General features: G+C 56.0%; 7 protein-coding genes and 1 non-coding gene across 8 annotated transcripts; 4 read left to right on the forward strand and 4 right to left on the reverse strand.

Moving 5' to 3' along the window:
* Positions 1-1,782: 1,782 nt before the first annotated feature.
* Positions 1,783-3,873, forward strand: F5144DRAFT_634574 (heterokaryon incompatibility protein-domain-containing protein; the record flags this gene model as incomplete). The annotated part of the gene is made up of 3 exons (XM_066792588.1): positions 1,783-2,369; positions 2,438-3,092; positions 3,228-3,873. Coding segments are annotated over exons 1-3 (1,647 nt in total), but the record flags the coding sequence as incomplete, so codon positions are not given.
* A 469-nt stretch (positions 3,874-4,342) lies between these two features.
* On the reverse strand, positions 4,343-7,143 carry F5144DRAFT_596915 (uncharacterized protein; the record flags this gene model as incomplete). Its single annotated transcript, XM_066790841.1, has 5 exons — positions 4,343-5,040; positions 5,172-5,380; positions 5,938-6,349; positions 6,408-6,713; positions 6,843-7,143. The coding sequence occupies 5 exons, from the start codon at positions 7,141-7,143 to the stop codon at positions 4,343-4,345; spliced, it is 1,926 nt and encodes a 641-aa protein (XP_066647633.1).
* Positions 7,144-8,502: 1,359 nt separating this feature from the next.
* On the forward strand, positions 8,503-10,765 carry F5144DRAFT_616541 (general substrate transporter). The gene is made up of 9 exons (XM_066791844.1): positions 8,503-8,733; positions 8,794-8,903; positions 8,959-9,088; positions 9,148-9,229; positions 9,284-9,323; positions 9,385-10,108; positions 10,171-10,300; positions 10,354-10,420; positions 10,471-10,765. The coding sequence occupies exons 1-9, from the start codon at positions 8,654-8,656 to the stop codon at positions 10,593-10,595; spliced, it is 1,488 nt and encodes a 495-aa protein (XP_066647634.1). The 5' UTR covers positions 8,503-8,653; the 3' UTR covers positions 10,596-10,765.
* Positions 10,766-12,104: 1,339 nt separating this feature from the next.
* F5144DRAFT_3345 (amino acid permease/ SLC12A domain-containing protein) lies at positions 12,105-14,608 on the forward strand. Its single transcript, XM_066784156.1, has 5 exons — positions 12,105-12,608; positions 12,698-12,826; positions 12,946-13,461; positions 13,533-13,771; positions 13,851-14,608. The coding sequence occupies exons 1-5, from the start codon at positions 12,235-12,237 to the stop codon at positions 14,345-14,347; spliced, it is 1,755 nt and encodes a 584-aa protein (XP_066647635.1). The 5' UTR covers positions 12,105-12,234; the 3' UTR covers positions 14,348-14,608.
* A 586-nt stretch (positions 14,609-15,194) lies between these two features.
* On the forward strand, positions 15,195-16,001 carry F5144DRAFT_552682 (uncharacterized protein). Its single transcript, XM_066787760.1, has one exon. It carries the CDS (start codon positions 15,266-15,268, stop codon positions 15,758-15,760), a length of 495 nt encoding a protein of 164 aa, XP_066647636.1. The 5' UTR covers positions 15,195-15,265; the 3' UTR covers positions 15,761-16,001.
* Positions 16,002-16,311: 310 nt separating this feature from the next.
* On the reverse strand, positions 16,312-16,818 carry F5144DRAFT_478567 (uncharacterized protein; the record flags this gene model as incomplete). The annotated part of the gene is made up of 2 exons (XM_066785113.1): positions 16,312-16,475; positions 16,548-16,818. The coding sequence occupies 2 exons, from the start codon at positions 16,816-16,818 to the stop codon at positions 16,312-16,314; spliced, it is 435 nt and encodes a 144-aa protein (XP_066647637.1).
* Positions 16,819-17,948: 1,130 nt separating this feature from the next.
* F5144DRAFT_t29 lies at positions 17,949-18,032 on the reverse strand. Its single transcript has one exon. It is a non-coding gene; the product is annotated as a tRNA-Arg (tRNA).
* Positions 18,033-20,368: 2,336 nt separating this feature from the next.
* On the reverse strand, positions 20,369-22,618 carry F5144DRAFT_552696 (uncharacterized protein). Its single transcript, XM_066787761.1, has 2 exons — positions 22,415-22,618; positions 20,369-22,339 (listed from the first exon to the last, which is right to left on the reverse strand). The coding sequence occupies exon 2, from the start codon at positions 22,255-22,257 to the stop codon at positions 20,848-20,850; it is 1,410 nt and encodes a 469-aa protein (XP_066647638.1). The 5' UTR covers positions 22,258-22,339; positions 22,415-22,618; the 3' UTR covers positions 20,369-20,847.
* Between the last annotated feature and the right edge of the window lie 189 nt (positions 22,619-22,807).

A 22,807-nucleotide genomic window follows, 5' to 3' on the forward strand; every position in this document is an offset into this window, starting at 1 on the left:
AAGAAAGCCAGATTATCCTGGCAATTGAAGCTATTCGACGAGACCAGAAACTTAGTCGCCGGAAAGCTGCAGCAATCTACAACGTGCCCGAAGCTACGCTCCGCCACAGAATGAACGGACGAACGCCAAAGTCCGAGTCGCGACCTGCAGCTCATCGATTGACAGCCATTGAAGAGGAGGCAGTTGTTCGATATATATTGGACCTAGATGCGCGAGGATTTCCGCCCCAATACGCTGGTGTTGAAGATATGGCCAATTTGCTACTCGCGCAACGCGACGGCGGACGTGTCGGTAAGCACTGGGCCGAAAAGTTCGTCAAGCGACAACCAGAACTCAAGACGCGTTTCAATCGCGCATACGACTTCCAGAGAGCCCTCTGCGAAGATCCAGAGCTTATTGGCGCGTGGTTCAAGCTTGTGCACAACATGAGAGCGAAGTACGGCATCCACGACTGTGACTTCTACAACTTCGACGAGACCGGCTTCATGATGGGCGTCATCTGTGCAGCTATGGTAGTGACGCGCGCCGATCGACGTGGAAGAGGCAAGGCAGTTTAGCCTGGCAATCGGGAATGGGCGACGGCGATTGAGTGCATCAACGGCGAAGGGTGGTGCCTCCCACCGTTTCTCATTGTTCAAGGCACTTACCACCTCGCCAACTGGTATACCGAGGGCGAGCTCCCACTCGACTGGGCTATCAAGCCAACTTCCAATGGGTGGACCGACAATGAGACCGGCCTAGAATGGATCAAACATTTCGATAAGCACACAAAGTCTCGTACGAAGGGGGTGTATCGGATGATTGTGCTTGATGGGCATGAGAGTCACCTGTCGGCCGAATTCGAAGCCTTTTGCAAGCAGAACAACATTGTCACCATCAGCCTGCCGGCTCACTCATCCCATATAACCCAGCCACTCGATGTTGGGTGTTACAGTGCTCTAAAAACGGCGTACGGTCGGCAAATCGAGCACTTCGTCAGAGCGCATATCAACCACATCACCAAGGTCGAGTTCTTCCTCGCCTTCAAAGCCGCCCACTTTGCCGCCATGACCGAGAGCAACAACAAAGGGGGGTTCAGAGGTGCAGGTCTAGTACCTTCTGACCCCGAGTCAGTGATATCCAAGCTGGATGTCAAGTTACGGATGCCAACACCAACTGGTCCCCCCTCCGCCGCTGCCGATCCTTGGTTCTCCCAGACGCCACGGAACCCAACAGAGACTGTCTCACAATGCGAGTACATCAAAGATCGGATTGCCCGTCACCAGGGAAGCTCGCCAACATCAATTCTCACTGCTGTCGACCAGCTTGCGAAAGGGACGCAGGCATTGGCGCACTCGGTGGCCCTAATGACGGCTGAGATAGGCACCTTACAGAAGGCAAATGAGGCACTGAGCAAGCGCCGAAGGGCCAAAAAGACACATGTGCGTCTTGGAGGATCACTTACTGTAGGAGATGCACATGATATATTAGCCCAGAGAGAGGTGCAGGAACAGGTAGAGCGTGAAACGCGGGAAAATGGTGGTCGGCGGGCTCGAACAGGGACGGCTCCACGGCGTTGTGGTAAGTGCGGAAAGCCCGGGCACAATGCGCGCACGTGTCAGGGAGACGGAGAAACATCTGATGTACATGATTTAAAATAGTTTCAGTGTATTGCGGTTGTTGTGGTGGTGTAATTGATGTTTCCTATCGGTTCACGGTCAAAAGTGCGCGACTTGGGGGTGTGCGCGACTTGGGGGTGGAGTACGTTACTTTCTTTCTTCCTATTTTTTTTTTTATTCTTTTCTCCTTTTTCTTCCTTTTTCTTTTCTTCTTTTTTCTTTTTTTGCTTTTTAAACTTCCACGTTTCTTGATTTCTTGCTCCCTTTCGAGTTCGTTTGTTTTTGGCCAAAGGGAGTTGAGAGTCGCCTGCAGCTCGAGGTGTTGCCAATCATCAAGGGGTGTGCTTGGCACTCTTTAGCTTCCCATCTCAGCTTGGCTTGAGGGGGGATTATCTTTACATCTTCACTTCACAACACCACCCGCCATGCGCTGCAAGACCTGCCTAAACCTCCAATATGAGGACTCTGAGCCCGGAACCCACTCCAGTCACATCCCGTTCAAGACAAACTACCATAAGACACTCGGCGCAGTCCGCCAGTCAGCCGATGAGGGTTGTTACTTCTGTACCATGATTCTCGCCGGGCTGAACTCATCCCGGCGCCAGAACGAGATCGCTCCCCCAGCCAACACACCCATAAACCTCCGCCTATCCATGCAGAGAGGATGGGATAAAGTCAAGGGAACGCATGTGAAAGGAGACGGTATCATCGCGGTGAGCATGGCCGGGATGCAGGGACACGTTTATTACAAGATGCAGCCCTCCGATCATGGTAAGAGAGGCACCCCCCAGCCCATCTGCGTCCGTTTACTGACCGGAGTTACACACTTGGTACCCCAGATACCCTCCCCATTATTCCAGACGCCATCAACGACACCCACACCGGCAGCGCGCGCACCATGGCCCTGATCCGATCCTGGCTCACCCACTGCCAAACCCACCACCACGCAACCTGCGCCCCCCCCTCCCCAGCAACCCCCCTCCCAACCCGCCTCATCGACGTCTCCCCACCCAACATGCCCCCTAACACCGCCGTCCTCGTCGAAACCGCCTCCCTCCCCCTCAACAAACAAACCACCGCCGCCACCCCCTACCTCGCCCTCTCCCACTGCTGGGGCGCCCACCTCCCGCTGACCACCACCACCGCCAACCTCGCCTCCCACCTCGGCGCCCTCCCCACGGCCCCCACCCTGCCCCCCACCTTCCACCACGCCATCCTCACCACCCGCGCCCTCTCCCACCGCCACCTCTGGATCGACTCCCTCTGCATCCTGCAAGACTCGCGCAGCGACTGGGCGCGCGAAGCCGCCCTCATGGGCGCCTACTTCGCGAACTGCGCCATCGTGCTCGCCGCCGCGGACGGAGCAGATTCGAGGGCCGGGCTGTTTCGTGCAAGGGAGGCGTGGGCGTGGCAGCCGTTGAGGGAGGTGCGGGTGCGGATGCCGGGGGTGGGGGTGCCGGTGAGGGAGGATGGGAAGGGGTGGGTTTGGTATGCGTGGCCCGGGGGGGAGGAGGTGGTAAGGGTGGAGAGGGTGTTGGGGTGGGGTGGGGGGGTGGAGATGGTTGGGACTGCGGGGGAGGTTGGGGGTGTTGGGAGTGGTGCTGGGGTTGGTGGCGGGGGGGCTAAGAGGGCGTTGGGGGTGGGGCCGTTGGATGGGCGGGCGTGGACGATGCAGGAGTTGGTGTTGGCAAGGAGGATGGTAAGGTGGGAGGGGTTTCGCGTTAGGTGGGTTTGTAAGGGCGGTGAGGCGTGCGAGAATGCACCTGAGATGAGGGAGGTTGGGGAGGGGTTGAAGGAGGTAGCTAGGGGGTTGGGGGCTGGGTGGGTGCGGTTGCTGAGCGGGGATGGCAAGGGGCGGGAAGGGGTGGAGAGGTTGGAATTGTACATGGATTGGTATCGGACTGTGGAGAGGTATACGCTGAGGGGTATCACCAAACAGTTTGATATTCTGCCGGCTGTTGGGGGGTTGGCCAGTCGGTTTCAGGGGCTGGTGGGCGATAGATATGTGGCGGGGCTGTGGGAGAAGGATCTCCATAACGGGTTGCTGTGGACTGTTGAAGGGCCGATCCGGCCGGGTGACCAACCGTTCAGGGCACCCAGCTGGTCATGGGCGTCGATCAACTTGACGAGCATCAAATTCGACCAGATACCCCAGCCAAAGTATGGGACGTGGGGCAAGGATTGGTTCGAGGTTGAGGAAGTCACAACACCACTTGCGACTGTCAACGAGTATGGCGAGGTGGACGGCGGGGTGCTGAGAGTCACCGGGTATCTGCGCGAGGTTCGGCTGGCTGGGGCTTCCGTCGCCGGAAAAGTGTACGAGATCCCAAAGAGCGTACTGCTGGATCCCGTAACGGGGGAGTCACTCGGGAACATCTTCCTTGATCACCCTCGGATGAGCACTGATCCCCCGCTTAGTGTCTGGTGCCTCCCGGTGCTCCATACAGGCTCGGCGGGCGGCAACCTGACGTCTCTGTGTTTGGCGCTGGTGCCGGTCGACGGTGGCAATGGCGACCAGAAACACAAACGCGTCGGCCTGGCAAAGGTCACGAATAAGAAGTGGGATCATGGCTTTTTCCCCGACGGTGGAAAGAGACGGCTGTGCTTGATCTAATTAATGGGAGACATTGAATATACAGAACAACCATCCTATTTCTTACCAAGGGGTTGTGTGAGCACAACGATCCATACTCCCAATCAACCCCTGCCCTTGAACATACCAGACTCTGAACGCCGCCGCTTGTCTAAGATTCCTCCCGGTACAGGAGGTTCGTCGGGGAGGCGAACGGCGGCGATCTCAATGCGGCGTCCGTTTCGCTGATGGCGCCGGTGAGCTCAACCTTCTCCGCCCAGTCGCTCTCCGGAGGGCCGAGCTTTCCAATTCTGGCACATTTGGAACAGCAGGCAAGTAGCTTCAGAATATCGGGCGTGAGGTGTGTGAAATAATTCTTTTCGTCATACTGGGGCTTTCCGGCCTTTGCCTTGCAGTACGTGCACCTCTCAGGTAACCAGGCCACGAAGTCGCAGCTCTGGCGAATGGCGCGAAAGAGGTCCAGCGCGAAGGCGGGTGCCTCCTCGTCGAGAAACTGGTTGAACAGGGGGAGTACGAGGAGCGAAAAGCGGGCCATGTACGCGAAACGGACGAAGACGGTGCGGATGGGGGACATGTCGTCCGATCTGTCAACCGCCGTGGGGTCATGGGTGTACAGGCGGCGTAGGGCATCCAGAAGCTCCGGGAGGCATTCGTCGGCGGCGGTCTGGTCAAGCTGAAGAGGGCCGAGCTTCGTGTCAAGCCCCTCCTCGAGGGTGTTGAGGGCGATGGCGGCGAGCGAGGTAGCGGCGAAGAAGTCAGCCACCGTATAGATTTCGTAGCAAACCACGAAGGGAGTCTTGTGCCCGCGGGTATGCGTGATCTTTTCCTGCCAGGAGGGGATATCACAAACTAAAGGCCAAGTGTGAGCATGGTCTGTTTCTGTTTGACAGGCCGAATTTCTAAGATCAGACGATATCCGCGCGTCATTATGTGTCGCGACTGGGAAAGAGAGCGACAAATGCGCGTTACTGATGACGTACCTCCGGTGTAAATGTAGGTTATCAGACAATCAACAACCTCCGGGTTGAACTCCTGGATCTCGACCACGTCCGTCCTCGCCTCTTTAAAATTTCCAGTGAGCGCCCTCTTAAACCACTCGCTGCGCGAGCAAAGAATATTCTTATGGAGCTTCCAGCTCCGGCCACCACACTGGATTGTGACATCGGAAAAGAGTCCCGTGGAGAGCAGGCTTTGGGGGTTCAGTCAGCGGGCGTTTTTATAGTTGTAGGCAACCATATGCAGGTGCTCTCAACACTTACTCGGCATCGAAGCTGTCGTATTCCTGCTGCATTGTTACAACAAGGGTCGAAGTATTGTAGTCTCGATATAGAATCGGACAACCGTGCTAGTCTTTCCAAGGATAGCCGTCGGCAGGCTATTTGTTCAGCTGTTGCATGGGAGGTGCTGATTGACTTGTCTTTCGGTGGTCGAGGTCAATGTTGATGCTTGAACAAGGAGTAACTTGGCTTGGTACTGCCTTCGTTCCCGGTCTGTCTCCTGTCACAATCCAGTTCTTGTTGTTTTGCAAGGCCTGACTTTGATGGTTGGGGTTGATGTTTCCGCCCTCTTAGTTGTTTATTTATCGCTTGTTCGCTCATTTTTCTTCCTTGACCATCAAGTTTTGTGCGCTGGAACAAAACCTAACCGCTCAGTTCATATTGGCACGGTGTTGTCACAAACAACACCGGACTAACCCATTTCTCCTATCGCCATCTGCCAAAATATGACCTGGGTGAGCCTACATACATCTCGGCTGGCGCATTCTCGCCACCGGCATGGAGCTCTGGACCGTCTTGAGTCTTCCACATGCCCCCAACAGCGTACAACTCAGAAGGTCGATTCTCCGCCGTATGCATCTCGAAGCCCCCGTGGTCACCACTCAATTCATTTGGTGATGCCTTCATGAGCATGACTCCCTCTGGTAGTTCAGGTCTACCACCTCCCGAATAAAGTTCGTGGTGCCGCGAACCTGCTGCCGGTACCGCCTTCGGCTTTCGATTCCTCATCCAATACCATATCAAGATGGCCGCCGAAATCAGGGCTGCTACACCAATACCAATGCCGATACCCAGGCCCATTTTGGCTCCTTCGCTCAAGCCATCCTCACCCGAGCTGGCCTCTGCCGATGCCGTTGACGACGAGCTACCCGTGCTGTGGCCTGTTCCGTTCGAGACGTCAGACCTCACGTATCCCCAAACAAAAGCAATCTTGCCTACCTGTTTCTGACACTGACGTTGCCGAGGCTGCCGTTGGACCCGTGGTCTGCCCTGAAGAGGCGCTCGAATCCGCTGTACTCGTCTCGGAATCCGGCAGCGGGAAGGTCTGTACGGCCAGCGCGTTCCCGATGCTCGCCCCTGGAAGCGAGAACAGGGCGGCCTGAGTCTGACAGCACGCTGTCTGCTCCCGAGCCGACTCGCAGCAATACGCGGCAGGCTTAGCATACCCATCGAGCGAGCACCCCCACACCTGCACACCGCCCGCCCCGAAATCGTACGCGGATGAGTTCGTCGCCGCGTCCGGATCTAGCGTAACACTCAGTCAGCACCTCCCCAATACACCGCGATCACAACCCAAACACCACCAAAACAACAACAACAAACACCGCCCCAACCCTCTCAAAAAAAAAAATACACCCCTGGGGTAACACATACTAATCCGACACCTCTGTGGACACACATCACTCGCCCACTCCCTATCCGTACACGTGCCGCGCGCGTAGCTATTGCCGGCGTCCGGCCCCGTACCCGGGTTGCGGCAGAGCCCCGACGAGAGGCACAGGTTGGCGTTGCCGCAGCACATGCTGACTTCGGCGTCGGCGTCGCAGGGGACGTCGTTGCTGCTGGCGCCGTCGGGGTAGAAGCATTGTGTTTGGGCTTGGGTTGTGGCGGGGAGGGTGGTGAGGAGGAGGAGGGCGAGGTGGAAGAGGGGGGTGGTTGGCGGTGGAGGCTTCATGGTGGTGATGGCCGCGCCGTCGCGTCGACGTTTGGTCGTTTTGATGGGCGACGTTTCGTGAGCGGGTACGGGGAGGTTGGAGCAGGCTCGCGGCGAGCCTTACGATGGAGGTGCTGACGGATATGACTTTTTTTTCCGGCGGCTGCCAGGCGAAACCGCGAATTCGAAAAGAACCTTGCGCTGTAAGCGGCTCTAACTTAAAAGGACGATTGCTTGCGGCGCCCCCCGCGTCCAATGTAACCAGGAAGCTCTGGGCGGCTGGCCGTCCTCTAATGGGATCGCGAGAACTCCTGGCTTGGCCTTGATTAACCCTACCGTGCCGCTACCGGGGTCCCGAAATGGCAACGAAAGAACTCAGCCCTGTGGGCGAAGAGAAATGACAAGCGCGACGCATTTATAGCCACCAGGTTTCAAAGGGCGTGGTGATGCTACGCTACCACACCAGCAGAGATGATCGCTGTTCTTTTTGCCCGCAGGCCAGGCTCATTCACTGGCAGCCTTTAAGGCGAAATCCAAGTGGGAGCCTAATGCGAGCCTCGGACTTTTTTGAGCTGTGGCTGAAGTTCTTCGTGTCTTTCGCCCCTTTCGCTAAACGTCAAGTCAGTGCAAGCACTTTCAGCGATTGGTGGTTATAAGATCTTCTTAGCAGATTACTGATCGCGCATTAACGTGGAGGTTCTTTCTATCATTCCTACATCGGCAATATATGTTTGAGGCCGTGTATGTCCATACAACTTAGGTAGGTATATATCCGTTGCCCAAACCCCCATTGACTGGGAATGCAACACCATAGGGTAACCCCAGTCAACCTGTTTTGCTTACTGTTTTTTTCTTGATCGATTCCCATTGCGCCATGTAGTTTTGGAACTTCGCGGTTCCTAATCTTTGGGTGCAGGACCCTTTCTTCCCGGAGGATGCCTGCGGGCCTGGGTAGGTCCCTAGATAGAAGTTGGTTCAGGTGCATGGAGAATGTGAGGAACGGGATCGGAGCTCTTGGGGGTCCCATCCTTCGTCTTGAGGGCGTTGACAAATACCATCGAGCCATTTCGTGCCTCGGTACATCTCGTTTGTGGCTCTCATTGCCCCCCGTTGGGTATGGACCCCCTATCACCTCGTAAACAACGAATCCTTGGCCCGCAACCCGCTCGGCGCGCCACGTGGGAGCAAGACCCGGCAGGTTGGGTAACGGCTACCGCATGCAGGGGACTCCGATTCCCGAGCGCTCGGGAATAACCTCTGTCTCGACGAGTCAACGTCTCCCCCGGACACTTCTCCGCACGCTAGCTCGCCTTGGCCCGGGCCTAGCCCACACCGTCCCCTCGGCAGTTTGCCCCGATGTGCGGAGGGTTGCAACTGGCACGCGGGGCGCGTGGAGAAGATAAAGCTCTGTCGATCCCAAGGTTGGACTCTTCTTCATCGTCATCAAGGGACCTCAAGTGGTGTTTGTTTACTCGTTGTTGTTGGGTTCTTAAAATCGCTATTCACTTGTACCCACCCCCACACCGTCGCCATGTCGCCAAAAGAGCCGTGGTTGACTAAAACCTTCCTTGCCTCGTTGTTCCTAGGCATCGGCGGGTTTCTCTATGGCTTGTGAGTTGAACACATCACCACCCCTAACCCATCGGAATGCTAACAGGGTTTCCTCACCAGTGACTCTGGAATCATCACACCTAGCCTGGCCCTAGGGTCATTCAACACGTACTTTGACAAGCCTAACGCGCCTCTTCGCGGTGCCATTGTTTCGGTTTACCAGGCTGGAGGTGCGCATACCCCGACTCATCATCTCAACCACAGCCAAGTGCTGACAGCCCACAGCATGGCTTGGCAGCGCCTCGGTGGGCGTGACCAGCGATAGGTTTGGTAGGCGGAAGGCCATCGCCTTTGGGTGCGCTTGGGGAGTGCTTGGAGGCGCGCTGATGGCTGGTGCCGCGCACGTTGCGATGCGTAAGCTTTGCCCCAGATACAGTGGGACGAAAACAAAAACTGACAGGATACTGCTGCAGTCATCATCGGCCGTCTCTTAATCGGTTATGCCGTTGGTACCATTACTGGAGTGGCTCCGGTATTCGGCGCTGAAATTGCTAAGGTGTGTACGGCTGGCTTCCTCGCAGACTTATATCATGATTTTAACGGTTGGTAGACGAGCGAGCGCGCCAGAATCACAGCTGTCAACCAGATGAGTGAGTTGCGATCATATCCACCTCGTCGCCCATTTCCAAAGCTAACTGCATTCGTTAAAAGTGGTGGCCTGGGGGTTCTTCGTTGCCTTGTGGACCGGTGTAGGTGAAGGCAAATGGGCCAACGCAAACCAGTGGCGGCTTGGCTTTGCCATCCAAGCTATCCCCGCCCTCATTCTCGGCATCGGTGTCTTCTTCATCGCGGAGTCGCCTAGATGGTTGTGTCTGAAGGGCCGTTATGAAGAAGCCGAGGTCTCCTTCCGGAAGTGGCACGACAACGGCTCGAACGACGACTGGTGCCGGACCGAGTTCGCCGTCATCCAGACCAGCATTGCCGAAGAAGTCCAAGCACAACACCGCCTCGGTTGGGCCGACCTCGTCCGCACGCCCCCATTCAGGCGGCGCCTGTTCGTCGGATCCTTTGTCTGGGCCGCTGCAATGCTGTCTGGTATCAGCTTCGTCCAGTACTTCCAGACGGCCATCTACGCCACGTTGCAGTTTGACCAGGATCAACAGCTGCTTGTCAGCGGGCTGTACGGCTGCGTTGCGCCCGTTGCTTGCATCCTATCGCTTTTCTTTGTCGATAAAATCGGCCGCAAGAAGATCCTGGTCACCAGCTCGGCACTGCTCTCAGTGTCGTATCTCATCATCACGATTCTCGCCGCCTTGTACCCCGCGGTGCCGGGCATGCCCACGAACCAAGCTGCTCAAAAGGCCTTGATTGCTTGCATATTCTTGGTGTCGGCTAATTATTCAGCGTTGTTGGGTCCGATGACCTGGATCATCCCGTACGTTGTTCCCCCTTGGCTTCAGTGAGAGGGAGCCGAACCGAGACTGACGAACCCCACAGGCCCGAGGTCTTCACGACGGAACTGCGCGCCAAAGCCAACGCTGTGGTTCAGGTTATCCATTACTCCATCAGCTTGATCATTACCCAATGTTCCCCCATTGCTCTTGAGAGGGTCGGGTGGAAGTATTACGTGGGTCTCCAGGCTCATCGAATTCAGACGTTGCAGTGACTGACAAGCAACAGATTCTCTTCGTTCTCACCAACGCTCTCTGCGTACTTGTATTTGCCTTTGCCTACCCGGAGACAAGAGGTACGTGGAACCCAGAACAGTAATGAAGCATAAGCTAATGGTACTTGCAGGCAAATCACTCGAACAAATCGACGAGATCTTCGGCGATATCCAAAAGAAACGCGACGTTGAGTTCAACCCCGAGAAGGAAGTGATTGAGAAGGACGGCGTGTCAATAACCGAGGGGCCGAGATAATATTCGGGTTTGTAATGCTCGTTGATCTGTGGAAAGGGGCATGAGTTGCTGGACCTTGGGAAACACTAATATGGAACATTGATATTTGCTGGCTATCTGTTTTAGCCAGGGGGGTTGTATTTGCGTAGACTACCTGAGCTACTAATATTCCATCCATTTATTTGATCCAGCGTATCTAATCCGGTGGTCGGCACTTGATGACCTGCATTTGCTCTTGTCTATTTATTATGCAACCCGGCGAGTCAGAAAATGATCATCCCGACTCCCCCGTGGATTCAAACCCGCTGCAGTAAATACTAATGTTTCTAGGCCACGGGGTCCAAGAACACTTTCTTTTGATGTTAAAAGAAGACGCAACCAATGCATAGTTATATATATAAGAATAAAAATGTCTCTATCTCTCAAGTGAATGTGTCTTGGAACAGAACAGCCTCGCAAAAGCATCCCGGGGCCTCCTAGAGTCCGAGGTTGTCCCAAAGACGCCGTATGCCCTCGAGCGGTTGTAACGAGCAATAGGTTTTGATTGCTGGCGATCGACAGGCAGGAATCGGAGGATGAACCTTGCAGGACACTAGGAGGCGAGAATCCCCTTTTCTCCAGTGTCGCATGACTGTTTTTGGTTCTTCCCGTCTCCGCCATTCTCAACCTTCACAACCTCACATGGTATCACGTACCTCGAGCCGCTAGGGTTCCCAACATTCGGGATGTTTACCCCTCGTGAAACTGTCCACGGCACACTTGCCCCCAGAACGTCCCCCACGCACCGACCCCCTTTGCACCATTGTCGGGCCGTTACCTACCTCGGTACTGGCGATTCTCCTTCAATGTTGGCTCGCAAGGATGCGGCAATACGGCGCAGGGTCAGAGACTTGGTCAGCCGTCGCCTCGGTGTTCTTTTAAGCTCAGCGGGCCTCACATCGGCCTGTTGTTGGCCCGTCCCCCTCATGAGGCACTCCATCCAAGGGTATCCAAGTTCAGATGTTGTGCGTCCCCAGGCGACCCTTGGCTTGGCTTGACATCCGATGTTGCCTCCCTTTCCTTGGCGCTGCACAATGATATCACTCGGGTTACAGAAGGGAAGATCTCTTGCTACGTTTGGCGATCTTGTGCCGCGTAGCCGAAGGACCCTTTTCCAACTTCTTGGACCTCCACTGTCAGCTGCCTCTGAGGGACGCACGACTGGATCCCACAAGGTAACGTTTGGTATTTGTGGGATGCCAAGCAACGTGTTGATCCGAAGTCTGGGGACATGACTTCTTGCGGAGTTTTCGAAGGAATTTTCTCCCCATTCCTCCCAGGATAAAGGGTGATCGTGACCGGCCTTTTTTTCTCGCACGAGGACAACTTCCTGGTCTATTCTCGCCATACTTACCGTCATCTCTAGCTGTTCACTCTCGTGACGTGGTACGGTGTAAAGAGTCCTGCATCCCCGCCAGGCAACAACGCAGCCAGCCTTCGGCCCTCATGTCACAACCCATTGCCGTCGATTCATCGTGCTCTGGTAGCCTGGTCGCGTGTCCGCAGTGATTGATTACCGTTATTATCACCGACATACCCTACGATATACGTTCCCACGACATACGTTCCCCACGATATAGGCACATACCCTACGACGGCCGACCCCCCGAATACGCCCAACATGCTATCCATCGGTAAGGATAAAGACTCGGAAAAGGCGGCTAGCGCGCCCAACTACGACTCGGACGTCCAGGAGGGGCTCATAAGCGGTAACACCGACAATCTCCAACGGCACTTGAACAACCGGCAGATCCAGCTCATCGCCATCGGCGGGTCCATCGGGACAGGTCTCTTCGTGAGCATCGGCACCGGTCTGTACCATGGTGGTCCCGGCAGCTTGCTGCTCGCCTACGCGGCCCAGTCCATGTTCCTGGCTATGGTCAACAACTGCATCGCCGAGATGAGCACCGCATACCCCGTCAGTGGCGGCTTCATACGATTGGCTGGTAAATGGGTAGACGACGCGCTCGGCTTCATGGTCGGCTGGAACTTCTTGTGCACCTCCCTCCAACGCCCAACTCGCCCGCATCGTCGATCGGGAATTTGTACTTGTAATTGAGCTAACACTGTGGCACCCCATGTAGTTTCTATGAAGCCCTGCTGATTCCTTTTGAGATCTCGGCGTTTACCCTGGTGTTGTCCTTCTGGAATCCTGTGGTGACTGAGCCTGGTCCAGTCGCTGGTATCTGTGCTGCCATCATCCTTTGCTATGCGTAAGAACCTCAGAATGCAGGCCGTGTGGGATTCACCCCTGGCCGTCCCCCAATGCAATCCATGACCCCCTCTCTCCCTGCCGGTGAAGTGTGTATGCTAAAACCTGTCGTTTGAATAGCGCCATCAATATTCTGGCTGTAAGAGCGTATGGTGAATCCGAATTCTGGCTCTCGGGCGGAAAGGTCATTCTGATCTTTGCCTTGTTCTTGTTCACCTTCATTACTATGGTGGGCGGGAACCCCCAGCATGATGTCTACGGTTTCGTCAACTGGCAGAGACCGGCCGCCTTCTTGGAGTATTTGAGCGAGGGCAGCCTGGGTCGCTTCGAAGGTTTCTTGGGAGCCCTGTGGTCAGCCTGCTTCACTGTTGTGGGACCCGAGTATATCTCCATGGTATCGGCGGAAGCCATGCGGCCCCGAGTCTACATCAAGAGCGCCTTCAAGACGGTTTACTTCCGATTTTGCCTCTTCTTCGTCGGTGGCGCGCTAGCTGTAGGCATCGCGTGCTCTCCAAGGGATCCGGCTCTGGAGAACGTCGTCCTCGGCAAGGTCTCTGGTGCCACTGCATCGGCTTCACCATATGTGATCGCCATGGGGAACCTCGGTGTTTCGGTTTTCCCTCACATTGTCAACGCGTCAGTAACACCGGGCGAACCAAGGCCAGATCGGACAGGTGGATCAAGTTCAATGCTGACGGTGCTTTTAGTCTCCTGTTGACCTCGATCTTTTCCGCCGGCAACACCTACACCTACTGCGCCATTCGTACCCTCTATTCGCTCGCGCTTGAGGGGAGAGCCCCGAGAATCCTCACCTACACCACCAAGAAGGGTGTACCGATCTACTGTTTCTTCGTCGTCATGATTTTCCCGTTGCTTTCGTTCCTGCAAGTTTCGAGCAACTCATCAGTTGTGATCACTTGGTTTGCTAGCCTTGTCACAGGTGGAGGTATATCCCCCTGCTCTCTCTCCCCTTTCAGTTTATCCCTATTGGAAAAGTGTTGCTAACACAAAATAACAACATCCAGGCCTCATCAATTACATCGTCATGACCACGACCTTCATCTTCTACTACCGCGCCTGCAAAGCACAGGGTGTCGATCGCAAACAATTCTCATACGTCGGCTGGTTCCAACCGTACTGCGCCTATCTAGGGCTCGCCTGGATGACCACCGTGGCCCTCCTGTACGGCTACCCGTCATTCAAGCCCTGGTCGGTTTCGACCTTCTTCTCCAGCTACACGATGCAGATTTTCATCCCTCCGCTCTTTATCATCTGGAAGGTCGTGAAACGGACCAAGTTCGTCAAGCCGCACGAAGCCGATCTCGTCTGGGAACGCCCGGTCGTCGACGCCTACGAGGCAACCTTTATCGATCCCCCGGTCGGCTTTTGGCGCGAGATGGGCCAGCTCATTGGCATCGGGAGGACGAAGGGCGGGAACGAGAGGCGGGTTGCACAGCCTCAACAGAGCCTTGATAATAGCTCAAACAAGAGTGGCAATGCGTCACCTACGGTCGAGGCCTGAGAGATGGTTGGGAAGACCGAAGGCAGTCGGGGCCAGTGTTTTCGAGCATAGAAAGTAGCTGACACTGCATCAACGCGAAGTAAGCTTCTTCGAGCATCTTTTACTGTGGACATAGTGGCGTGCGGCACGTTATGGGACAGGTACAGCGAGCTCTTATAGCAGCAATGTAGCTAGCGTATGTATGTGCTAGAATTCCATGGTACCCGGTTGGGGGTTGGCGAGGTACCTACCTACCTAAGGTAGCCAGTCTATGTTAACATGGTTTATTACCCTTTTAGCTTTTTGACCCATGTTGGCCCTGCGGACCCTGTATTATCCTGTAGTGCCATTAGTGCCGTTTGTTACGGATAGCACCCTCGCTGCCTGTATATATAGCCCTTTGGGTCAGTACTAACCATGATGCGCCACAATACTGGCTTTCGATTGACAACTGAGCAGCGAGAGGTTGTTCTTTAGGCAATCTGCGGGGGCGAATGAGATGACTCGAGCCGGTCAGCCAAACTTGGGAAAGTGTTTGAGGAACATGGCGGGAAAGGGTCTGATGAACATAGCAAGCTGGCAAGACCTTCCCGCCGGCTAGCATCGTCGCGCTCGATGGGAGAGGGGCCACAACGGTGAACTTCTACTCGTCAGGCTGCATACCTATACACCAGGTGATCAACAGGATATCTAGGTACCTATCTTCGAAAACGGTGCAACGACCGACTACTTAGCGTGTGTTATCCACTGAGCCCACCGGACATAGCCAAACGCCGATAATTCCGCGCCAAGTTTTCATTAACCCTTGCCGTTATGATCCTTCGCGTTGCTACAAGACAGATACATCACCGGTGCTTCTTAGGTAGTACAAAGGGACACCAGTTACAGCGTACCATCAAACATTCCCTGCTTCATCACCCAGCGCTGTCCACCGCCAGCATGACGGACATGTATCCTCATTATCTCCCCTCTCTCAGCGAGCGCGATGCGATCGCCGACGCCTTATACCGGGTCGCCATCGGTTGTGACCGAAACGACGTCCAGCTCTTCAACTCGGGGTGGGCCGGGGAAGACGTGTCCTTCGAGATACACCGCGACGACGAGACAGTGGTGTCGAATCTCTCCGTTATCCGCGAGAACATCCTCAAGATAGTTGGTCCCATGGATACCACCCACAACGTTACCATGGTCCGTGTGAATTTGAAGGATGGCGCCGACACTGCCACTCTGACTGCGATGTCCACCGCCCATCATAGCGCTGCCGGCATGGGCAGGAATCCGACCGGTCCCAAGTACATTGCCGGCGGGGAGTACTTGGCCGACCTCACCAAGGATGGATCGGGCGTGTGGAGGATCAAGAAGCTAGTGTTGCGTGTTATCTGGACGAAGGGAGATCCTTCAGTGGTGTGGCCGGAGTCAGAGGCAGCTGCATAAATGGTGGATCATTGGTGTATGGAAGGCCCCGGGGTCCTTTGTCTTCGACCTAGTATCGACGACAATACGATGGGCACCTCCCCGCCAGCACCTCTTCTTCCTCTGGGTACAAAACCCAGCACCTCTCCCCGGCCAGGGAGATCCACACTGTGGTGAGGGGGACGTCCAACGAGCTCCGCCGAGAGCTCCGCTTACCGCAACGTGCTGGGGAGACCTACGGCGCCAGGGGTGCCGAGGGAGGGAATCGGGGGTGGGCGGGTGAGGAATCAGGAGTGGGGAGTAAAAGTCGGGCAAAGCGTCATGGAAGTGCACGCATCGTGTAGTGTGGTTAATAACAGTATAAGAGACTTTTCTCCGGAAGTTCTCCTATTTCCTATCCAAACGTGAAAATAACTGAAAGCAAGAAGTGGTGCGACGAGCCAGCGCCTTCTAAGATGACAAGGTGTTTTACAGCACATAACCCAAGGTGACTAAGGGCAATCCATGGTGACATGGCAGGGAGGAATAACGGTGTTTGCATTTTGCCCTTAACCTATTGCCCATCCAACCCCTTACGCCGCAGCAGTGCAAAGAGCCTCGATGTTGTTCCCCGCCGGATCCAGCACAAACGCAGCAAAATAGGTCGGTCCGTAATGCGCCCTCACGCCCGGCACACCATTGCACTTCCCCCCGGCAGCGACCGCCGCCTGATGAAAAGCCTCGACTCCCGCGCGATCTACGCCCCAAACCATATTAGCCCACATCCACCACCCCCAACACAAAACCAAGCAAAGAAAGAACTACCCACCCTTCGCCGCAAACGCAGTATGCGTCGGCAAGATACCCTCCCCACCGTCCACGCCCGCGCCCTCCGCAGCAGGGGCACCGAACGACACGGCCGCCGACGAGGTGATCCACCAGTCGATGGCGCCGGACGCGTCGGCGAATCCGACAACCAGGGCGTCCTGGAAGACCATGGCCCTGGTGTAGCCGAGCGGGGCGAGCGCGGCTTCGTACCAGGCGACGATGGCGGTGTGCTGGGCCGCGGGGACTTTGATGCCGGTGTGGGAGATGGTCATTTTGGGTGGTGATGGGGTTGGTTGTGGTGGGTGTCGTTGTTGTGTTTACAAGTAGTGTTGTGGCGGATATTGGTATGGTGAAGATAGGATTGGGACGATGAGCCTTAGAGCGGGTGAAGAAGAGGTTTATATCTCTGACTTGGTGCTGGGATGCAGTTTCGTGGTTGATACCAACGCCATTGAGGGTGCATATTGTCCTTGGCATGTCGGCGGTCGGACCGTCCGGTCGCCCGTGGTCCGTTGCGCCCAGGCCTCCCTGACGACGGAGGATCGATCCTTCGTCGCGCGTCGCGTTGGATGATTGGGTTGGCGCAAAGCCTCTGACGCGTGATTGACGCAAGATCCCGTGCACACATGGCTGAGTCACCGGCAAAGCATTCTCGGGGGCTGGGCGGAAAAGGAGTACCTTAATTCAGGGGCTCCGAGGTCCGTCGATCTCCGAGAACTCTAGACCGGGCGTATGCAAACACTCGGACAACCTCTTCTCGACCTGGGCTGGAAATTTTTGTTAGTTCAAGTTCACGTAATCATCCAAAGTCCGATCGGTGTTTCGAGTCTTGAAGTTCCGTCCGGCCAGGGGCCCAAGACTGGGGTTGGAACTTTGACACCTTTTGGTCTTCAAACACTTGCCTCAACTTAACTGCAACGTTCCAGCCCATTGGCCTCTGGGTTGGGATTTAAAGTCTCAGAACAACGATTGAGGAACACTTGCCGCCACAGGCTTTACTTGGTGCACTGGCGGCGCCAGGGAGCAGCACGGATACGGCATGTCAGTGCAGAATGAACTTCGTGGACTGCATTTGTATAAGCAGCTTAACAACACAGAAATACATGGACACTACGATTACGGGATCTCGGTTTATTCCTGGACCAAAATTGGCCAATTTCTTCCAAATCCTAACCGCCGTCACTCACACTCCCTGGTTCTCAACCACTACATGCACATGCGGTGAACTGAATCCTGCTACAATACCCGCCAGCACGGAATCCGACGTCCACCATCTCCAGCAGCATCGGGCTGCTCGCTCGCACATCAGACGAGTGGTGTCGAACTGCCAAGCGTCCAAAAGAAATATGTGGACATCGCGGAGCCACAAAGTCGCCGTCCAAGATCCACCGGCAAAAGTAAACGATCAGACTGGGATTCGAACCCAGAACCTTTACCACGTTCCAATGGACCGGAAAGTAACGCGCTACCCTTGCGCCATCCAACCTGTTGATTGGTTGGTTGTTCTCGAGGTTGTGAATATGTTGTGGCGGAACCAACATCGACGAACTTGTGGTGGCGTTGCAGGTAAAACAGGAGTGACCGTGCCCGCTGCGCGCGGGCACGCCAAAGGAGCCTGGAGGAACTTGCCGGTTGCAGGTAGGCCCCATAGCGGAGTTAACGATGTAATTGTATATTTTTTTTCCATTTCATCATGGTTATTTACGAATGCTGGGAAAGTAAAGAAAGGTGGTTTCTCCAGTCAGACTAGCGTCTAATCGTACAGTCGCGCCCTCTTTTTTCCTGCTGTAGACCTCTTGCTTCTGATCGGCTCGGGAGAGGTTTGCTTTTTTCTCTTTTTTGTTGGGGTGGTGTCAACCGGAGCGCGTTGATCTTCCAACAACTGCTCTGTGTCTGAACCGTCGTTGGTGTGATCGGTATCTTCTTTGTGGTTAGCCTAGTTGGTGAGCTGGAAGGAAGTCATACCTGAGCTTGAAATTGCAAGCACTGGCTCGGCGTTGGTTGTGGTCGAGTTCGGTGGTGCTTCAAGGACATGTTCCGTATGAAAGACGGCCTCCACACGCTGCTCCTGACGGGTGCCAGCGGCAACGCGGCCGCGCTGATCGGCGGGGTGACGCTGCACTCGGCGACCAACATTGGATTCGAGGGCAAGAACGAGGTTGCAAGGAACATATCGGAAGAAGAAAAGCTGCGTTGGAAAAATATGGTCATGTTGATCGTCGATGAGATCAGCCAGGTGGGCGGGCTCACGCTCGCGGCGGTAGACAGCCGTCTGCGGCAGTACAGGGACGACCAGCATCGCCCGTTTGGTGGGATCCCAATGGTCCTGTTCTTCGGCGACTTCTTCCAGTTCGACCCCGTTCTGCAGACCAGCCTCCTCTTGCCAATGCCTAGGGACCGCGGCGGACAGAGACCAGAGAGCGCTGCAAGGCACCTAGCTGCACATAAGCTGTTCCTCCAGTTCACCACCGTTGTCATCCTCCGCGAACAGGTCCGCGCAGCCGGCTGTCCAAAGCTGCGGGGCTTCCTTCGGCGCCTGCGCAATGGCGAGCAGACCGAGCTAGACTTCCAGCGGCTATGCCACCGCGTCTATACACCGTCGTGCAAGTCCTCCTTCGTAGATGGTTTGAGAGCCATTACGCCTCTGAACCAAGACCGGTGGGACCTGAACATGGCCGCCGTTGTCCAGTGGGCTCGTGCCCACGGCAGACACATCTCCATCTTTGTGGCCAAGCATGACACCGATTCGGGGAAGCGACTAAGTGTGGAAGAGCTGTGCCGCGTGCTTCGCTACGGAGACGATTCCCAGCTGCCAACCCCGGGCCTGTTCTTCTACGCTCAAGGGATGCCGGTGGTGGTGACTCGGAACCAGTTTGTCGGGCTAAAGGTGGTCAACGGCGCACCTTTCAAGGCCGTCGACATCTTTCCCGACCTTGCTGCCGGCACCATTGCCCTCGCCAGTGACGTGACTCTTCATCTTGGACCGCCGGTGGCCGTCCTCCTTCAGTCAGACGATAGCGCGGACCTCGCCATCCCCGGGCTCCCTAACGGCACCATCTTGATCAAGAGCAAGACGGTCGCCATCCCGAGCCAAATGCGGGGGAAGGAAGGCAGATGGAGGGGCAAGCCGGGTTTTCGGCGGGTTACCCATAGAACAGGACCTCTTTGTACGCCGGCCTTCGCCATGACAGATCAGAAGAGCCAGGGAAAACAATTCTCGGACGTCCTCGTCAACCTCAAAGGCGTCCACTTTGGCGGCACGGCGACTCGACCTAGCTTCATGAGCCTGTATGTGCAGCTGTCGAGGGCGCAGAGCTGGGACGGGCTGCATCTGTTCCGGAAGCCGGCGCGCGGTGACTTTATCGAGCCGAAGAACGTGCTTGATAAAGACATGAAGGCGGCAATCCTCAAGCTGGAACGACAGGGCGAGGAAACCAGACGGCGGTTCGAGCAGGACCACAGGCACGAACCGTGGTTCCAGGAATGGGACGCCATGGCCGAATTAGCGCAGGCCACTGAAGCAGCTGACGAAGATGCGGGTACGTCGCTCTAGTAGTAATAGTCAACCCATAATAGATGTCGACCCTAAAACCTCATTTTCGCCACTTTTTGACAGAAACTTGATATCTTGGTTCGTGATTGTCGAGGATTGCGCGACGGAGGCACACAAAGGCACGAGTGAAGCAGCGAGTCACAGGGGCCCTGATGCCAATGTGGGGGTAAGCGGCTTTTTTCTGGCGATCTGATTGGCCAGATCAAAGCAACAACGGTCCGTGCACCTCCACCGCCAAGTCCAACCGCGAGATGCTAATTCGATGAAGCAGAATGCAGATGACGCCAGACGTCGAGATGCTCGAGAGAGAAGTCGAAAAGGAGAAAAAGCCAAAATTCTACAGTGAGAAGTCGACAGTACAGGTTAGAAATGACACCGTTTTTCAGGCTTGTTTTAGTGGAGAAAAAACTGGTCCGTGCTTAGAGCAGGCCATGGCATTTTCGCCCTAAGGAACCTGGAGTTCCTCCAGGCATACAGGTGCGCAACAGGACTGGGAAAATGCCCTGGTTGGCAAATTCTTGCTGCTCAGTGGTTTATAATAATCAGTTAACAGGTACGGACATAAAGCAGATGTGTGGAAAGTGTCGTGTCAAGGTAATGTGGTTCACCCGACGGTTATGTTCAAACTCCCCGTTTAACGCTACTCAGATTCCATTCTTTTACCCTCGCATATCCTCCCTACGACTACCAAAGCTACCTGATGAAGAAACTAACACCGCAACCAAGCCTATCATCTGAATATGCCTCCCTACTTGCTGCTCGACGGTACCGACCGAAACAAGTCGACCAACCCCTCCGCCATCGTCGGATGCACAATCGTCAAGTCCACCAACTCTCTATACGACAACCCCAACTTCATCACCAATTGCACCACCGGCAACAACTCCCCCGCCCCCGGCCCCAGCGCCGTAAACCCCAAAATCCTCTCCCCTTTTTCCTCCACCAAAGCCTTCGCAAACCCCTCCGTCGCCCCCAACGCCCGCGCCCTCAAAAACGCCCCCATCGGCGCCCTCACCACACGATACCCCACCCCCTTCTTCTTCGCCTCCCCCTCCCGCAGCCCCACGTGCGCCAGCTCCGGCGTCGTAAACAGCACCGACGGCACCTGCCTCCCCGCCGTCCCCGTCTCGCGCGGCGCCCCCGTCAGCACCCCGAGCAGCACCCGGTAGTCGTCCCACCCCATGTGCGTGAAGTAGGGGCTGCCCGCGCAGTCGCCGCCGGCGAAGACGCCCGGGACGGAGGTGCGCAGTTGGGTGTCGACGGCGATGTGCCCGGTGGGGGTGAGCGTGATGCCCGCGGCGGCGAGGCCGATGTTGGAGGTGTTGGGGGTGCGGCCGGCGGCGACGAGCAGGTGCGTGCCGCTGATGGTGGTGGGGGCGGTGCCGGGGGTGGGGTTGGAGAGGGTGAGGGTGACTTCGGAGCCGGAGGTGCCGCTGACGTGCGTGACGCTGGTGGAGGTGAGGAATTCAATGCCCTCGCGGGAGAGGATGCGCGTCAGTTCGGTGACGACGTCGCTGTCTTCTTTGGCGAGGATCTGGGCGTTGCGCTCGATGACAGTGACGCGCGAGCCGAAGCGCGCGTAGGCTTGGGCGAACTCGATGCCGACGTAGCCGCCGCCGAGGATGATGAGGTGCGAGGGCAGGGTCTTGATGTCGAGGAGCTCGACGTGGGTGAGGGGGTTTGCGTCCGCTAGGCCGGGGATGGTTGTGTCGACGAAGGCCTTGGAGCCGGTGTTGATGAGGACGGTCTCGGCTGTGAGCAGGCGGCCGTTGCAGCTGATGGTCTTGGGGCCGACGAGTTCGCCGTGGCCCCGGATCAGCTCGGCCTTGGTATCGGCAAAGATTCCGAGAAAGAGGTCTGCCATGCCGTCGACTACTTCCTGTTTCCGGGTGAACACTTTGGCCATGTCTGCCTTAAAGTCGCTGCTGGCAGCTCCGGGTGCGGAGGCCTGGACCTGGCGTGCGAGGTGAGCCAGTTGAGCCGAGTGGAGGAGTGTCTTGGTGGGCATGCAGGCGACAGTCGGGCAGGCGCCAGAGATAGGACCATGCTCAATCACGGCGCATTTCTTTCCATGCTTTGAGGAGAGATCCCAGGCCAGGAGTTTGGCCGGCTCCCCGCCGCCGAGGGCAATGAAGTCGTACTGTTCGGGGGTTGCCATTGTGTGGAGGTGATCAGGGACCTTTCAGGTTCTTTCAACGGAGCTGCGAAGGGATTTGAGGGTGTGAGATCGGTTCGGCTTTCTTGTTGATGTTGCGGGTTAATAATTGTAAGTTAAGAAACACAACAAGGCTGGATACAAGACCTTATATGCCTACATGTCGAGAACAGACGGCGGCGAGTCCCGTTCAAGTGCCACTCTCAATGTCTCCATCGTGCCGGTGCTGCAAGCGTTTGGAATCATCGTGCGGCAGGTCCACGCTCTAACAAACAAGACCGCCCTTGACGTTGATCTGTCACCAACTTCATTTTTGCCTGTCCCAATTCAGATCCAAGCATTGAGCCGATCCGTGGCGTGTTTGGAATTTCCAAAGTTTGGCCCACAAGTCTCAAGAAGCGTGGTCCTATTCGCTGAACCTCTTTGGAATCTTCTCAGTCGGAACCACACCCGCCTCCCATTGATTGGTCGTCTTCTTTCCATGCAGCCCCCAGAGCAAACGATTACCTAAGGGTGCGACGTTCGTGGGGAACGAGCAGACGTTACACAACAG

The sequence above is a fragment of the Chaetomium tenue genome (assembly GCF_020726465.1).
Source record: "Chaetomium tenue strain MPI-SDFR-AT-0079 chromosome Unknown F5144scaffold_1, whole genome shotgun sequence".
Classification (NCBI taxonomy): domain Eukaryota; kingdom Fungi; phylum Ascomycota; class Sordariomycetes; order Sordariales; family Chaetomiaceae; genus Chaetomium; species Chaetomium tenue.

Bases quoted from the DNA above. Each gene is read 5' to 3' on its own strand.
- F5144DRAFT_552696 (XM_066787761.1), bottom strand. From the start codon at position 22,257: ATGGCAACCCCCGAACAGTACGACTTCATTGCCCTCGGCGGCGGGGAG.
- F5144DRAFT_552682 (XM_066787760.1), top strand. From the start codon at position 15,266: ATGACGGACATGTATCCTCATTATCTCCCCTCTCTCAGCGAGCGCGAT.
- F5144DRAFT_3345 (XM_066784156.1), top strand. From the start codon at position 12,235: ATGCTATCCATCGGTAAGGATAAAGACTCGGAAAAGGCGGCTAGCGCG. The intron at 13,462-13,532 runs GTCAGTAACACC...CGGTGCTTTTAG, and splicing joins TTCCCTCACATTGTCAACGC to TCTCCTGTTGACCTCGATCT. The intron at 13,772-13,850 runs GTATATCCCCCT...AACAACATCCAG, and splicing joins TAGCCTTGTCACAGGTGGAG to GCCTCATCAATTACATCGTC.
- F5144DRAFT_616541 (XM_066791844.1), top strand. From the start codon at position 8,654: ATGTCGCCAAAAGAGCCGTGGTTGACTAAAACCTTCCTTGCCTCGTTG. The intron at 10,109-10,170 runs GTACGTTGTTCC...CGAACCCCACAG, and splicing joins CCGATGACCTGGATCATCCC to GCCCGAGGTCTTCACGACGG. The intron at 10,301-10,353 runs GTGGGTCTCCAG...GACAAGCAACAG, and splicing joins GGGTCGGGTGGAAGTATTAC to ATTCTCTTCGTTCTCACCAA.